The 15,621-nt window shown below is 42.4% G+C and overlaps 1 protein-coding gene across 5 annotated transcripts in view; it reads left to right on the top strand.

Moving 5' to 3' along the window:
• AAGAB (alpha and gamma adaptin binding protein) overlaps nt 1–14,225 on the top strand; it is a 50,830-nt gene extending 36,605 nt beyond the window's left edge. For 3 of the 5 annotated variants that reach the window (XM_080808402.1, XM_080808404.1, XM_080808403.1), the window contains exons 6-10: nt 5,997–6,079; nt 6,958–7,105; nt 11,147–11,251; nt 11,722–11,771; nt 12,439–14,225. In XM_080808402.1, the coding sequence (XP_080664528.1) occupies nt 5,997–6,079; nt 6,958–7,105; nt 11,147–11,251; nt 11,722–11,771; nt 12,439–12,516 (464 nt within the window). In that variant the 3' untranslated portion in view covers nt 12,517–14,225. The remainder of the gene's footprint in view (nt 1–5,996; nt 6,080–6,957; nt 7,106–11,146; nt 11,252–11,721; nt 11,772–12,438) is intronic. The other 2 variants (XM_080808406.1, XM_080808405.1) reach the window with 1 other exon arrangement.
• The last annotated feature ends 1,396 nt before the right edge of the window (nt 14,226–15,621 follow it).

Here is a 15,621-nt window from a genome sequence, read left to right as displayed (position 1 = left end):
GTTGAACTGTCTTCGTTGTGGTATAAGTTTGGTCATGTGTATCACATTGTAGAAAAGAAAATATTTTGTGGGGAGAGAAAAGGGATGTAAAGAAAACTTAAAATATGGGGAACACGAACTTCTTAAGATGATGCCAAATAATTGCTGCTTAAAAGAAATAAAAGCTGAATATGAAGACAAAAAATATTTAATGGGTCATCTAAGACATGTTGGGGGTGTGGCCCTGGAGGTTCTTACTACTGTAGCCGTGTGTATACATTTGAAGTAAACACTTCTCTATTCAGCTAATGCTTGCAGCCTCTGTCTGAGTCATTTCAAGCTGTCAGCAGATTTTGCAGCATCTTTCGTATATTTAGCACTATGCTAAAATTTCCCTTTTGGCCCAGGTTTTCAGTTCTCCAAGCGTCTCATGCAATGTTCACACAATTGCTATGTGAAGTGCATTTTATGTCTTGTATAATAATACTGTGCTTTTAGATTTATAAAAAGATATCCAGACAGTGTCATATATATGAAATTTTCTGGAAATTTCTTATTTAAAAATAAATATATAAACAGGAGCTCCTCCTCAAGGGACTTCACATCTTTATTCTAGTGCTATAGCTTTGTTTCTGACACTTCTGGAAGAATTCTGTGCTACTGACTGGCACCAGTAGATTTTTTTTCATACCATACTTTTTAAAGTCTAGTATTCTGCAGGTGCCAATTTAGTAGTCTGAAACTGAATCAGATGTTTTTAAAACAAGAGTTTAATACACTTAGCTGTGCCTTCCAGAATAACTTATTTTATACCACTTAACTTTCCTGTTCTGAAGCTCTGAACATCCAGAAGAACCAGTTCAGTAGGTAGATTAATTCCTTCCTAATCTAGTATTTTGTGGCATCAATAAAACCAGAGATGCTAAAGCCAATTTCAACAGCTACCTGCTAAAGGAATAAATTCTTCTTAATAGGGATGACATTTCCATGCCCTGGGTCCTGGGGAGAAAAGTCTGGCAAACAAGAAAAGCTTTATGTCATCCTTTCCTATGAGAATAGTTTTACAGTGGGCACACACATGCAGAATTTGCTAAATATGTTTTAAACTAGGCAAGATTGAAAGTTTCTTTAAAACCATAGGTGTATAAAATATCACCCAAGTTTTTTGGAGCCACATGAATGTGTAAGCAATCTGCTTTGGGTGAACAAAAATGAATTGTTTTTCTAATCATGAAAATTGACATGTTTCTAACCTCCTTAAAATATAAGCAGTAGAACATAGTGGCCTGTCAGTTTGACTATGTTTCTCCATTGTTTATAAGAAAATTCTGAGCAAAAGTGCTTCCAGCTTATTATAATTAGCTTGAAACCTGATTATAAACTCGTAGTCATCAGTGAACCTTAAAAGGACTAGGAAATTTAAGATTCTTGGCTTTTTTATTTAGTAAATAAACTTTTAAAAAGTCCAGCTGATTCAAAGTTACTGTTAGCAGGGTGAAAGAGTGTCTTTTCATAAAATCACAGACTTCTAGAGCAGAAAGGACTGGAACAACCATGAATACCCTCTTATTTTATAGAGCAGAAAATTGAGACGCAGAAAGATTGATGAATTTGCCCACTTTGTCACACTGGTAGGCAGAGCCAGGAGTGAAATCCAGGCTTTCTGACCTGTAACCCAGTTCTCTTCCCACTATTCAGACTTTTTCATCATCTTATTCATTATTAGAAGTGCGGCATTCACTTTTTTTATTGATTAAATACACATAGTATATAATCATTACATTAAAAAAGGTCCCTTTGAGTAGGTAAACACATGAACATGGAAGCGAAGTCCACAGGCACACAAAAGTTCATGGCCTGCCATGCTGAGTCTAGCTCTCCTAACTCCAATCCATCCCAGATCTCTCCTTGGAAGCAGCCACTATAAAAAACAAGGGATTTTAAATAGACCGTTTTGATCTAATGACTTGTCTAAACTGACACAATATTACATTATTCTTCCCAGATTGCAACTTGGCCTGCCAAGCTTAGGTAATGCCTGACGGAGGAAAAACATAAGGTGCAGAATTGGAATATGGAGAGATTTATGAATTGGATTTGAAAATTATCCCAAGCCCAACGCTTTTCCAGTAATAGAAGTGAGGGCTTTCTTACAGCAGGACTCTGTGATTCAGATAATGCCCTTCATACAGAGAGCCGCGAGTATAAGAGCTCTCATGATGTGGAAAATCCCTATCGGAGTATTGAACTGGGTACAACCGCTTTAAAATTAGCACACTGGCCAAAAAGAAGGAATTATGCTGACGTTTAAATAAACATCCTGAGCCTCTGTACAGCCAGCCATCAGTGTGAGACACCACGTGGACCTACTTCTCTTGGCCTCTGAGCCTCTGCTGCCTACCTTGATGACACCTTAGGGCTTGGTCCTTGGATGGGCGCACCCAAGCATTTGGTCTGGAACGTTCCTGGTAGAGTGAGCAAGTTGGATGAGGAGATGAAAGGGGCCCCAGGGGTACCGGGACACCATTGACCCTGCTGTTGCTGTTGGAGTGTGGCGTGAGAAAAGCAGGGGTTCGCACGCACAGCTGCCTATGTGCTAAGAGGTCAGGCTGGAGAAAGCTGCCAGCCTCTGCGCAGCAAGACAAATCTTGAAGGAGGACGGAGACCGCAAGTGTTTCTCTTTTTCTACTACCTTTGTGTGACTGTGTGACAAGAGGTTTTACCTGAGAGGGGAGAGGACACCAGAAATTATAGGTGGTTTAAAGAGCTGAGAATGGGTTCAGGGAAGAGAGGGAGAGAGGAAAGACAAGGGGAGGGAAGTTGTCTTTTTGAGAGACGTTCTTTGACTCGTATACCATTAGACTCTTGGAGAGTGGGTTTCACATTCTACTCTAAGGCAGTGATTTTTTTTTTCCCCCAAACTTCCCTGATCCTAAGATTCTTTCGGAATACTTGCTAAAAGTTCGACTTCCAGGGCACCTGGCTGGCTCAGTCCGAAGAGCATACCCCCCAACTAATAATATCTTTAGTGAAGTTAGAAGTGGTTTTTTAAAAATTTTTTTATTTAAATTCAATTCAGTTAACATATAGTCTATTACTGGTTTCAGAGGTAGAGTTCAGTGATTCATCAGTTGCATACATCACCTGGTGCTCATTCCATCACATGCCCTCCTTAAGATCCATCAACCAGTTACCCCATCCCTCCACCCCCCACCCCAGAACCCTCAGTTTCCTATAGTTAAGAGTCTCTTATAGTTTGCCTCCCTCTCTGTTTTCATCTTATTTTTCTTTCCCTTCCTCTATGTTCATCTGTTTTGTTTCCTAAATTCCACATGAGTTTAATCATATGGCATTTGTCGTTCTCTGACTCATTTTGCTTAGCATGATATCCTCCAGTTTTATCCACCTTGTTGCAAATGGCAGATTTCATTCTTTTTGATGGCTGAGTAGTATTCCGTGTGTGTGTGTGTGTGTGTGTGTGTGTGTGTGTGTGTGTGTGAGAGAGAGAGAGAGAGAGAGAGAGAGAGAGAGAAAGAGAGAGTGAGAGAGAAAGAGAGATCTATCTTTATCCATTCATCTGTTGATGGACATCTGGGCTCTCCATATTTTGGTGACTGTGGACGTTGCTGCTATAAATACTGAGGTGCCTGTGCCCCTTCAAATCACTATGTTTGGGTCCTTTGGATAAATACCTAGTAGTGCAATTGCTGGGTTGTAGGGTAGCTCCATTTTTGACCTTTTTGAGGAACCTTCATACTGTTTTCCGGGGTGACTGTACCCATCAACACTGTAAGAGGGTTCCCCTTTCTCCATATCCTCACCAACATCTGTTGTTTCCTAACTTGTTAATTTCAGCCATTCTGACCTGTGTGAGGTGGTATCTTATGGTGGTTTTGATTTGTATTTCCCTGGTGCGGAGTGATGTTGAGCACGTTTTTCATGTGTCTTTTGGCCATTTGCATGTCTTCTTTGGAGAAATGTTTGTTCATGTCGTCTGCCCATTTCTTGATTGGATTATTTGTTTGGGAATTGAGTTTGATTAGGTTCTTAATAGATTTTGAATACTAGCCCTTTATCTGATAAGACATTTGCAAATATCTTCTCCCATTCTGTCTGTTGTCTTTTACTTTTGTTGACTGTTTCCTTTGCTGTGCAAAAGCTTTTTATCCTGATGAAGTCCTAATAGTTGCTAATTTTTGCTTTTGTTTCCCTTGCCTTTGGAGACGTGTCTAACAAGAAGTTGCTGCGGCTGACGTGGAAGAGGCTGCTGCCTGTATTCTCCTCAAGGATTTTGTTGGGTTCTTGACTCACATTTAGGTCTTTCATCCACTTTGAGTCTATTTTTGTGTGTGGTATAAGAAAGTGGTCCAGTTTCATTCTTCTGCATGTGGCTGTCCAATTTTTCCACCACCATTTGTTGAAGAGACTGTCTTTTTTCCATTGGACATTCTTTCCTGCTTTGTTGAAGATTAGTTGATCGTAGAGTTGAGGGTCCATTTCTGGGTTCTCTGTTCTGTTCCATTGATCTGTGTCACTTTTTGTGACAGTTCCATACTGTCTTGATGATCACAGCTCTGTAATACAGCTTGAAGTCTGGAATTGTGATACCTCCAGCTTTGGTTTTCTTTTTCAGTGTTACTTTGGCTATTTGGGTCTTTTCTGGTTCCATACAAATTTTAGGATTGTTTGTTCCAGCTCTGTGAAAAATGCTGACAAGTATTTTGATAGGGATTGCATTGAATGTGTAGACTGCTCTAGGTAGCATAGAAATTTTAACAATATTAGTTCTTCCAACCCATGAGAATGGAGTGTTTTTCCATTTCTTTGTCTTCCTCAATTTCTTTCATAAGTGTTCTATATTTTTCTGAGTATATCTCCTTTACCTCTTTGGTTAGGTTTATTCTAAGGTATATTTTGGGTTTTGGTACAATTATAAATGGGATCAATTCCTTGATTTCTCTTTCCTCTGCTTCATTGTTAGTGTATAGAAATGCAACTGACTTCTGTGCATTGATTTTGTATCCTGTGACTTTGCTGAATTCCTGTATCCATTCTAGCAATTTTTTTGTGGAGTCTTTCAGGTTTTCTACGTAGAGTATCATGTCATCTTGAAGAGTGAAAGTTTGACTTCTTTGCTGATTTGGATGCCTTTTATTTCTTTTTGTTTGATGAGCATGCCTCTCTTGATCTTGGGGTTGACTCTTGATCCTAGGTTTGTGAGTGTAGAGATTACTAAAAATAAATAAATCAACTTGAAAACAAAAAATAAAATGAAAGTTCAGCTTCCTTGGCATCTGCCTCAGAGAGTCTGGCTGCATGTTCCTTTTCCCCTAAAAAATATGCCTTTGTGTTGAATTTTTAAAAATGTTTCTGGACATTTAAAATATTGTTTAAAACACCAGAATATTGGTTCATAGTGACTGTTGAAACATAAGTGCTGTTAAGGGCGCCTGTGTGGCTCAGCTGGTTAAGCATCTGCCTTCGGCTCAGGTCATGATCCCAGTGTCCTGTGATCGAGCCCCACGTTGGGCTTCTTGCTCAGTTGCAGGTCTGCTTCTCCCTCGCCCTCTGTCTTCCCCTCCCCTTTGGCTCATGTTCTTGCTCTCTCTCTCTCAAATAAATAAAGTTAAAAAAAAAAAATGGATGCTCTTAACCTTTGCAAAAGAACCACCAAGTGGTCTTGTTTGTTGTAATGGCCCTGCCATTATATTAGACCCAGATCCCTGTCTGAGTTTTAAGTTATTCAGATTTGAAAGAGTATGGTAATTGTTGGTGACTATTTTTTTTTATTTTTTAAGAAGTTTATTCACAAAAATTCGTATTTTCATATAATTATTATAAAGAAAATGCAAGCATGAGTAGGACCTATACATTCCTGATGTCGTCCAACAGTAACAGTTTCTATAGTTAAAACTTTTATAATGAGGCAATAGCCACTCTTTGTTTCTTCATCACGGTCATTTTAACATTTTAAAAGTAAATAACAAATTTCAGTGATTGTATTGTTTTCTTTTCAGATAGGAACCAAGGCTTTAGCCTTCTTAGCTCATTGGCTGGAGCAAACCATAGCATTGGGTCAGCAGAGATGTGTTCCTCAGAGGTAAAGATTCTTCCTGGATCCTTTCAGAGCTTTGGTTTTAATTTCTCATTGTCGTTTTAAGTCTTTATACCATTGTCATTTTTTCCTTTCCATTTAAGAGGCAGCAGACAATAGTAAACCAAGAGTAAAAAGAGAACCTAAAACAGTCCTCTTGTGCCTGGTACGTGTTGAGAGAAGGCTGGTTCAGCATTAAAGCAATAAGCCCTTTCAAGATGTTTACAGTTTGGGCTGTTCCATGGGGTTTTTGTTTTGGTTTGGTTTGGTTTTGCTAGAGGCTTTAAAAAACGTGCTAGGATTTCCTTGAGACATAAAGTTGCCTCCCGATCTTTATAAAATAGAATCGATGGTTCTTTGTCAGTAATCCTATGTCCGAAGTCGTGTACCAATCTGAGGCAGGGTCCCTGCCTTCAGTGGGCTTCATCGTCTGACTTCAACCCTGTGTCCTCAAGGATTTGGGTTCAAGTGTGCCTTGGTCAGCATGCTGGAACCAAGAGCAAACTGCACAGCAGACTGCTGTATTGTCTCCCCAGGCATCTTTTTCATCAGTCTTGAGCACTTTGTGATATGCTCATGTCCATTTTCACATTTTGAATAAAACATGGCTCTTAAAGCAACAAAAGACATGTTTTAGTAGCCAACAGCAGAATCATAATACTTTATGGTTTTTGCTGAAGGGAAAATACTCCTGAGTTAGTGAATTTTTAGCCTCTTATTTATTTTTTTAATGTGACATTGCTCCTTCTTCCATCTCTCCTTGTCTCTAGCTTCTGTTACTGCTTCTCTAAAGCCAACCAGGGAGGGGAAGTGTGAGTCTTTCTGGCTTTAGTTCTGAAATAGCCTACTATTAAATTAGTGCTTGTGTGTATTTTCCTCAACAGCAGCCCCATTTGCCAGCAGCAGCGAGGACTGAATCTCTCTTGGATCATTGGGGCGGTGCATCTAACACAACAGACACTCAGGCTGATAGTGTCGTGGGTAAGTTCCTCCTTTGGCTGCCAGGAGACTGCTCTGTGGAACTTGGAAGAGGTATGGAGCATAAATCATCTGGGGGGAAATTGACTTGAAACATGAACAAGGGAAGAAAATTGATAGTGTACCCCAAGTGAATGTGAGCCTTGTGGATGGCTATCAGAAAAGGAGGGAGAATAACCACAGAAGCAGTCTGTGGGTACCATTTTCTCTGATTCTTGTAGCAGGATCTTGATTCAGATCATCTAAAGGGAGACAGACAGAACCAGGTGGTGAAACAGCTTTATATCTCCATATTCCAGTTTTTTTTTCATAGTATTTAACAGTTGGCAGAATTGATGGTAATAAGAATAATATAACTTTATAAGCCCTTTCACATCCTTTGAAAGTTCTTTTAGATCTACTTTCTCATGTTTGGTAATGAAGTTTGGCAGAGACGTTATCTTATGGAGACGGAGCTGAGGCCCAGAGCAGTTTAAGAACTTGTCCAAGGGCATCTAACAAGGAGGTCCCAGAACTGAGACTAGAATCCATTCTGACGTCCAAAAGCCAAGAAATGTAGTTGACAGTAACTGTAAATGTCCTTTTATTGGGAAACTACTGACATCTCTGCTTTCTTTTTATGCCACAGAGGGCCCAACATGCAGGGTTTGCAAAACTCTATTTCGGATTAGAAGAGAGTCCATGTAGAAAACTTAAGTGTTTGGTAATAGACACATATTAAGAAGGAAAAATTACATATAATCTCTTTTCTCTTTAGTATGTTCAACCTTGTCTTCTCACTTGGGTCCCTCCTACTGGCTTTAGACCCACTAAAGTCTCTGCCATGAAAACAAACCAGTAACCACACTAACCTAAATAACTTGGGGAAATAGCATTCTGACCGGATACCAGGAGGCCCCAAACAGAAACAGTGAAACAGAAATAGTGAACTCTGTTTAATACATTTGAATGTCATAGGGGTATGGTTTAGAAATGCTGAAATTATGTATATTTTATATATATCAGGGTTGAAAAAATCAGAAAATATAGAGAATGAGAGCTAGGTTTCTCATTGTCTGAGAAAGAAGCCAAATCTAAGGAAAGGAAAAAGCTGGGATGAACCCTTGGTTCTGGGCTGGAACTCAAGGTATTAGCATGATGACATACTTACAGTTAGAGCAATAGAGCAATAAACAGAGATATGCGTGTGCATGTTAGTATGCGTGTGTGTGTGTGTGTGTGTGTGTGTTTCCTACCTATTTCCACTGAGAGGGCCTGGAAGCACTCACTCCCAATAGCCGTTGACACCCTTAGCATTCAGATCTTGCTTTTTAAATACCTTTTGCCAATAAAAGGATCCAGGGGCACTTGGAGAAGTGATTGATTCTTGGTCCGGGGCAGGAAGAATGCAGGATGCTGAACCTAGAGCCATCTCCTGGGGCCAGAAAATAAGGAAGTACTGACAGAAGGGGTGGGAGCATGTTGAAGGGGCACCAAGCCAACCTTGGAGAGAGCTTCCAGTGGCACACGCTGGAGCAGTGTGGCCAGCGAGATCGAATTTAGTATTGGGCTGCAACCCATAGAACAAAATAAATATCTGTAAATCCAGACTAATATAAGAAATAACTGGGCAAGAAAGGGCGGCTCTTCCTTGCAGAAGAATTCTAATTAATACACATGGAAGGAATGAGGGAAAGGAAAATCCTTGTCAGCCACGATCAGGATCCACCGATGGATGTGAGAATTAGTAGATGAAAGTTGGCGAAGAAATGTGACATCTACATCTTCTAAAGTAGGTCTCCCAAGGTATTTACTTAATACAAAAAGGAAGATAGTAACTTTGCCCTGGAGAAACCCGGCAGGTAGCCTTTCAGTGGTGGTGAAGCTTACCAGCAGTAAGGCGTGCTAACATCCTGTGCCCCCTGCTAGGGGCACCAGAAGGACTCATCACGCCTGTGGTCTCCGTGCCAGACGTGTGTGACCTCTGTCTCCTAGGAAAACATCCGACAAACCCATACTGAGGGACTGTCTACAAAATCACTGACGAGTACTCTTCAGAAGTGTCAAAGCCAACAGACGAGGAAAGACTATAAGGAATGGTCACACATTGAAAAAGACTACAGAGATATCGTAGCCGAATTCTGTGTAAGCTTCTGAAACAGGATGCTAGGGAGAAAAGTGACGAAGGTGGAATGAAGTCTATAGTTTGGTTAATAGCACTGTACCATTATTAACTTCTCAACCCGTGTTGTACTTTGGCTAGATAAAAGGTTAACGCTAGGGGATGAAGGTGGAACCCTACTATTTTTGCAACTTTTTTGTAATACTAAAATTGTTTCAAAATTAAAAAAAAAAAAAAAGGGTAAAAACCAAGCCAACAGGGATAAAACACTTGGCAATCCCACATCTTCCTCCTTTCTTTATTGGAGGGAGAACTTCTTTCCATCCCTCACCTCCCATACTCTTTAGCTCACTCCCACCTAGTTTTTGCCCCATTTGCTACTAAAACAGTTCACCAGCGACCTCCAGACCACTAAAGGTAATAGGTATTTCCCAGTCCTTGTCTTGACCTTTTGGCAGCTTTCAGTATTATGGATCAGTTCCTTTTTGAAACATTTTCTCTTGCTCACCTGATAGTTCTCCTGGTTTTCTTCTGACTTCTCTGGCTGTTCTTTTCCTTTCTCTGTTAGATGACCCTCTTTCATCCGGCCTCTCAAGATTGCCATTCCTCGGTACTCCATCTAAACTCCTCTGCCAAATCCATATTTAAGCATGGAGTGATTCTGTGCATGTCCAGCTACGATGTATGCGTAGATAAATCACAGATTCTTAACCTCCAGCCCTGTGCATCAGCTGCCTACATGAAACTTCCCCTGAACCAAAGCAAATTTATGAGCTAAAGTGCATTCTTAACACCAGATTATCTGTATGGCATTATAGTTGATGTGGAGAATTAGAAGCTGTCCTTGTCTTCAAGCAGCTTATACCTTAAAACTGTAGAGATGGGCCTTGCAGTATAATGCTCACAGTCGTGGACTTGGAGTCCCTGACAACTGGGTTCAAATCATGGCTCTGTCAGTAACGGTGAGATGACCTTGAATGAGTTATTTAGCCTCTCTACTGGCCCTAGTTTCCCTTTCTATAAAATAAAATTTTTCCTCATGAATCTGTCACAGAAATGAAATGGAATCATGGGGCCCCTGGATGGGTCAATTGATGAAGCATCCAACTGTTGAGTTTGGCTCAGGTCATGATCTTGGGGTCGTGGGATTGAGCCCCCGCCCCAGCTGGGCTCTACGCTCCGCAAGGAGTCTGCTTGAGGATTCTATCTCCCCCTCCCCCATTCCCTGTCCCCCGGCTCACACGCACTCTCTCCCTCTCTCTAAAAAGTATGGGATGAATTTGAGGGAAGGAGACCTGTGAGCTGGGCTGGCTAGGAAAGACTTCTAGAGATGCTTGCCATGGAATGGAGAGTGAGTAAGAATGCTGATTAAAGACAAGTTGTGTAAAGAGATAACAGGCTGTAATAGAAATAATAAAGGATTTGTAGTAAGGAAATAGGTAGGCATTGGCTTCCCTGCTGAGTAGCTATAATTTTAGAAGGGTTCATTTTTAAAGCCAGCTTCTTCATGTGTAAATCACAGGCATCGATTACTGCCCTAACCACCTTATATAGTGGCTGTCCGTAATGGGAAAATATTTGTTGTACAGGAAAATATGGTATAAATTCCAGACATCTATTGTTGATTGGTACACCTCAGTGGAGAGGGTGGCCTTTAGAGTTGGAAACACCTAAGTGTAAATCTGTTGCATTCACACCAGCTGTGACCTTGAGCAAGTCACTTCAACTCACGGCTCTACATTTCTTATCTCCAAGATGAAACGAAGTTCTTTGCCTCAGTGTAATGTTGTAAGGGTAAAATAAGTTTACTCTTCATTTGTGGAGGCCCACTAGCAGCCGAACAGGGGGAGCACCACACGCAGAAAAGCGGGGACCCATGCAGTACTCATTCAGTGATGACTCCCATCAAAGCTAAGATCAATTGCTGTAGGACTGTGTATTTAGCACACATAGAAGTCATTTCGGGCAAATAACACGACAAATCCTTTTTTCAGATCCCATGTTAGATCTGGATATTCAAGAATTAGCCAGTCTTACCACTGGTGGAGGAGATTTGGAGAATTTTGAAAGACTGTTTTCAAAGTTAAAGGAAATGAAAGGTAATTGGCTCCATCATGTCTAACACGTCGTTCCTCTTCTGGCACTCCTCTATTTTATATGGTAGGATTTTGTTTTGTAACCACTGATTGGATTCCATGCTCTGGTCTCAGCTGCCTGGAGACACCTGGTGACTGGGGGACTGTGCCATCCTCTGTTGGTAGAAATCCCCCTGGGGAAAGTTTTCCTCTTTCTTCACTCTCTCTCCTCTTACTTTCCCTTCTTTTCTTGCCTCTCTCGGTTTCTTTCAGTGTGTCTCATTAACCTGGAATCAGTAAGATCCCTGCCAGTTTACTCACATCATCCCCATGTGGAAAATTGGGAAGACTTAAACTCCCTAACAGCTGTAATGACTGCACCATAAGCATTTGTCTTTGAAACCCATCTCCCATCTTCTAGCGTTAGAACATCCGTACACTCCAGACTCTCCTGTGCTATTAAGCGAATTTCTTAAGATCTGTTTTCCCCCTAGACAAGGCTGCGACGCTTCCTCACGAGCAAAGAAAGTTGCATGCAGAAAAGGTGAGACAACCAGCCACGTATTTATTGAGTATCTATGAGAACGTCTGGTGCTGTTAGAATTAGGTATCCCACTCATTGACTTCTAGATGTCTCAGTGTGAACTTTTCGTTGGATGGTAGCTTGAAACGAATTGAATGTTTACACAGTAGTAATATAATTGCTGTAGTCAAACCAAGATTTTTCAAATGTTGAGTGACATGGAACTTTCATTGAGACTCAGGATGTTTGCCTTCCTAATTGTTGGGCTGGAAAACCCTTAGTCGTTTTGTTTTGTTCTGTTTTGTTATTACCAACGCGACACATGTTCTTGGCAGGAAATGTATGTGGTTTATGGTATTTCATTGTATGAATGTGCCCTCATTTATTTATCCATTTCCTTTTTGGACATTTAGGTCATGTGCGTTTTTTTGCTTCTATAAGTAGAGAAGCTGTGCATAATCTTACACACCATCACCTTTGTATGTCACTCTGATTTCATCCTTGGTGTAAATTTCTAGAAGTGGAAATCCCAGGTCAGGGTCTCCAAGGGTTTGGCTACCGAGGGCTGGAGGGCTGGAGGGCAGGGTGTAGAGCGTTAGGCCTTGATCAGTTCAGCGTATTGACTGACTCATGAACCAAGCTGCAGGGTAGCTCTTGCCTAAAATGTGCTGCATGCTTCTCTTCACAGGTGGCCAAAGCCTTCTGGATGGCAATTGGGGGAGACAGAGATGAAATTGAAGGCCTTTCCTCTGATGAAGAACACTAAGTCGCCCGCGCTAGGGTTTGACTGCCTCAGACTCTTCCCTGCTGCACCCAGTTCTGTTTGGCCGGACTTCCCAGCATCTGTTGGCCTCCTGACGTAGTTCTAGGGCTGCCTTACTTTTAGTTTTTAGTAGGGGGTAGTGAAGCTTTTCTCCCTCAGTATAGTGGAAGGGAGTGAGGAAGGTAACGCCAGCAAGGAGTGACAGTTTTCCCAGTACAGAGGCCTGGGTGATTTGCCCCAGCTGCAGGAGGAGGCCGCCATGCCGTTCCCGGCCCACCTTCGCAGAGTGTCCTGTGCAGTCACACTCTGTCACTGTGGATCAGGAGCTGGTGCCACCTTTCCTCGGGCTTCTGGATTTTCCGCCTGCAGGGAGCTTGCCCACCCTGAGCTTTGGTGCTTTTGATGGTAGGGAAGGAAGCAGCAGACTTGATTTGTGCCACCGGGTAGGTGGGCCCGGAGTCAGTGGCTCTCAGCTCAGTCTCGTGCTAAAAAATGTCTCTGGCCTGTTTCCTGTGAAAGAGTGTCTCAGCTCACACCAGAAACTACTGAGAATCGAGGGTGAATTTTTAGACAATGATAGAAGAGGCCAAGGTGTCCTCTGGTAGGGATAAACAAACCCATCTACCAGGTTGCTCTTATGGGGGCTGGGGGAGGGGGTTGTGTTTAAGAGAGAGAAAGAAACTTCAGGAATTCCCTGTTCTGGGCTATTGAAGCGGTCTGTGACCTTATCTAGAGGCTTTTGCATTAGTCCTACCAGGAGGAAACTTGTCTTCCTGAGAGCTCGTGAGATATCAGAGCTGTGCTGTCACACTTCATACCCTCAAAACAAGGCAACTTTCCCTTCTTTGTCTCTGAGAACCCAACAGATCACTGCCAGCATGGTCACACTGCAGGGTGGGTGAGCTGGAGAAGGAGGGAAAAGATGTGAGAGGTTAGGTGGTGAAGCTCTGAGGGCCAGTGTGACTTGCAGGGCTCGGAGTGGGGGCTCAGCTTCGGGGGAGCCGATCCCCACAGGGAACGTTTCCTAAAGAAGGGTGGGAAAATAGCAAATTAAAATCCCTACTTCTGTGTGTGTAGACACTTGGGAATGTATGCCATTGACCTTCACTGTGGTAGCCATTGCCACAGTTCTAGACTGGCGCACGGTGCCCCAGCTGGCTGGTGCTGGCGAACAGGCTAACAGCCACTCCTGGCTTAGCGTGGACTGTGAACTCCTTAGGTCACCAGCAAAAACAAGCTTCAGACCCCTCTGTGCCCCGCTAATCTCTGCAGAAGGAATGGTGGGAGGAGTGGAACGCTCCAGGTCCTGGGCCAGGGCAGCCTTGACCAAGGAGGGGAAGATTTCAGTGATTGGAGCATTCAGGAAGAGCCATCATCTCAGGCAACATTGGCAGTTATCTTGCTTGGTGATTCTTTCTCCCCCCTTTCCTTTTTTTTTTTCCCCCTCCTCTTAACTATTCTGAAGGTTTTTGAGACAATAGTTGATCACCATTCCGTCATCTTTGAGGTGGCTGCATTAGCTGTTGATAAGAATGCAAGGGAAGTTGGCTCTGGGGTTGCAAAATGAAAGGCAGAATATTCTTAAAACATGAAGGGTTCCAGAAACTATATCAGGTCACATGGTTAGGGAAGACAGACTAGAAAAAGCTGTGAACGTGATTTTCTGGATTAAACAAAGCCAGATGATTAAAATATGATTTATTTATAAAGTCTGCTAATGTGTGTTATGATTGTTTTTTTTAGCAGGGCCTGTGTTGGGGAAGGCTTCCTTCCCACTGGGCATAGGTAGTGAATAACTGAAGAGTTGGTCAAACTCACAATTTTGGAGTCTCCCACATACATGTGTATCAACTGACCTTTTCAAGACCTCAGCGCTCGAGGCGTCTGGATGGCTCATGGGGTTAAGCCTCTGCCTTCGACTCAGGTCATGATCTCAGGGTTCTGGGATCGAGCCCCTCATCTGGCTCCGTGCTTGGCGGGGAGTCTGCTTCTCCCTCTGCTCATCCTCTGCTCATGCAAGCATGCATGAGTGTGTGCAAGCTTACGTGCGTGCACACACACATACACTCTCAAAAACAAAAACTTAAAGACCTCAGCTTTTTGGGGCTGTTGGCCCCCTCCAGGGGACACCGGGGATAAAGTGTCCAGTGCTTGTCTCCTAAAGGCCCATGGTAAGAAGAGTGATCATGAGCTAATAGTGTAATAAAAGTTGTGTTCTACCTGGCCACCTGCGTGGCTCAGTTGCTTAAGTGTTTGACTCTTGATTTCGGCTTAGCTCATGATCTCAGGGTTGCGAAATCAAGCCCTGAGTTGGGCTCTGCACTGGGTGAGGGGTCTGCTTAGGATTTTCTCTTTCCCTCTGCCCCTCCCCACCCCTCTCCCACTCCAAAAAAAAAAAAAAAAAAGTTGCAGTCTATCTAATGTGATCTATGTACATGCCAACACAAGTTTCTATGGACTGTCTGGGATTTTAAGTGAGACTCGGGTTTTTCCCCCCAACATTTCTCTATTTGTGTAACAGAGTTGGGCATGTAGTAGGCCCTGAATTTTGGCATCGATTTGGATATGCTAGTTTGAAAAAACTGATGACAAAAGTTTGAAGGTCCACTAGTGTTGGAAGGTAAGGAGAGACAAAAATAAGCTTTTTTTTCCCCCCTGAGAAAATCATGTGTTATGTAATAATTTTAGAGTGATGAAGACATAGATATTTTTATAATTTTAAAATGTGTTATCCTGCCAGAGTGTGAGAAGATTGACAGAACCAGTTTGCTTTCTCTCTATTTATAGAACTTGGCCACATCTAATTCAGAGAAGCAAGAGATTCAGGGACGCTAGACTTGGACGGCTGAGTAATATGGGATGTGGTTCAAGGACCATCGAGCATGTCAGGCCATCACTGCAGACTACTTGTAACTCATGAAATGTGATCTGTGGCTCCCTTCCTGTTCCCCACTGTGGAGAGAAGGGGATCAACACCGTCACTGTGGCTTGTTGGATTCCCTTAACCTCAGGCCAGTCTTGTAACAATGGCCATCAAGAGAGCACGTGGAGTGCCCCTTGCCCTGCACTGGCCTGCCACAGAAAAGCAGCCTTAGAAGAATTACTGTC

This window comes from Martes martes (assembly GCF_963455335.1).
Source record: "Martes martes genome assembly, chromosome: 7".
Classification (NCBI taxonomy): domain Eukaryota; kingdom Metazoa; phylum Chordata; class Mammalia; order Carnivora; family Mustelidae; genus Martes; species Martes martes.
This window is presented reverse-complemented; position numbering and strand designations above follow the sequence as displayed.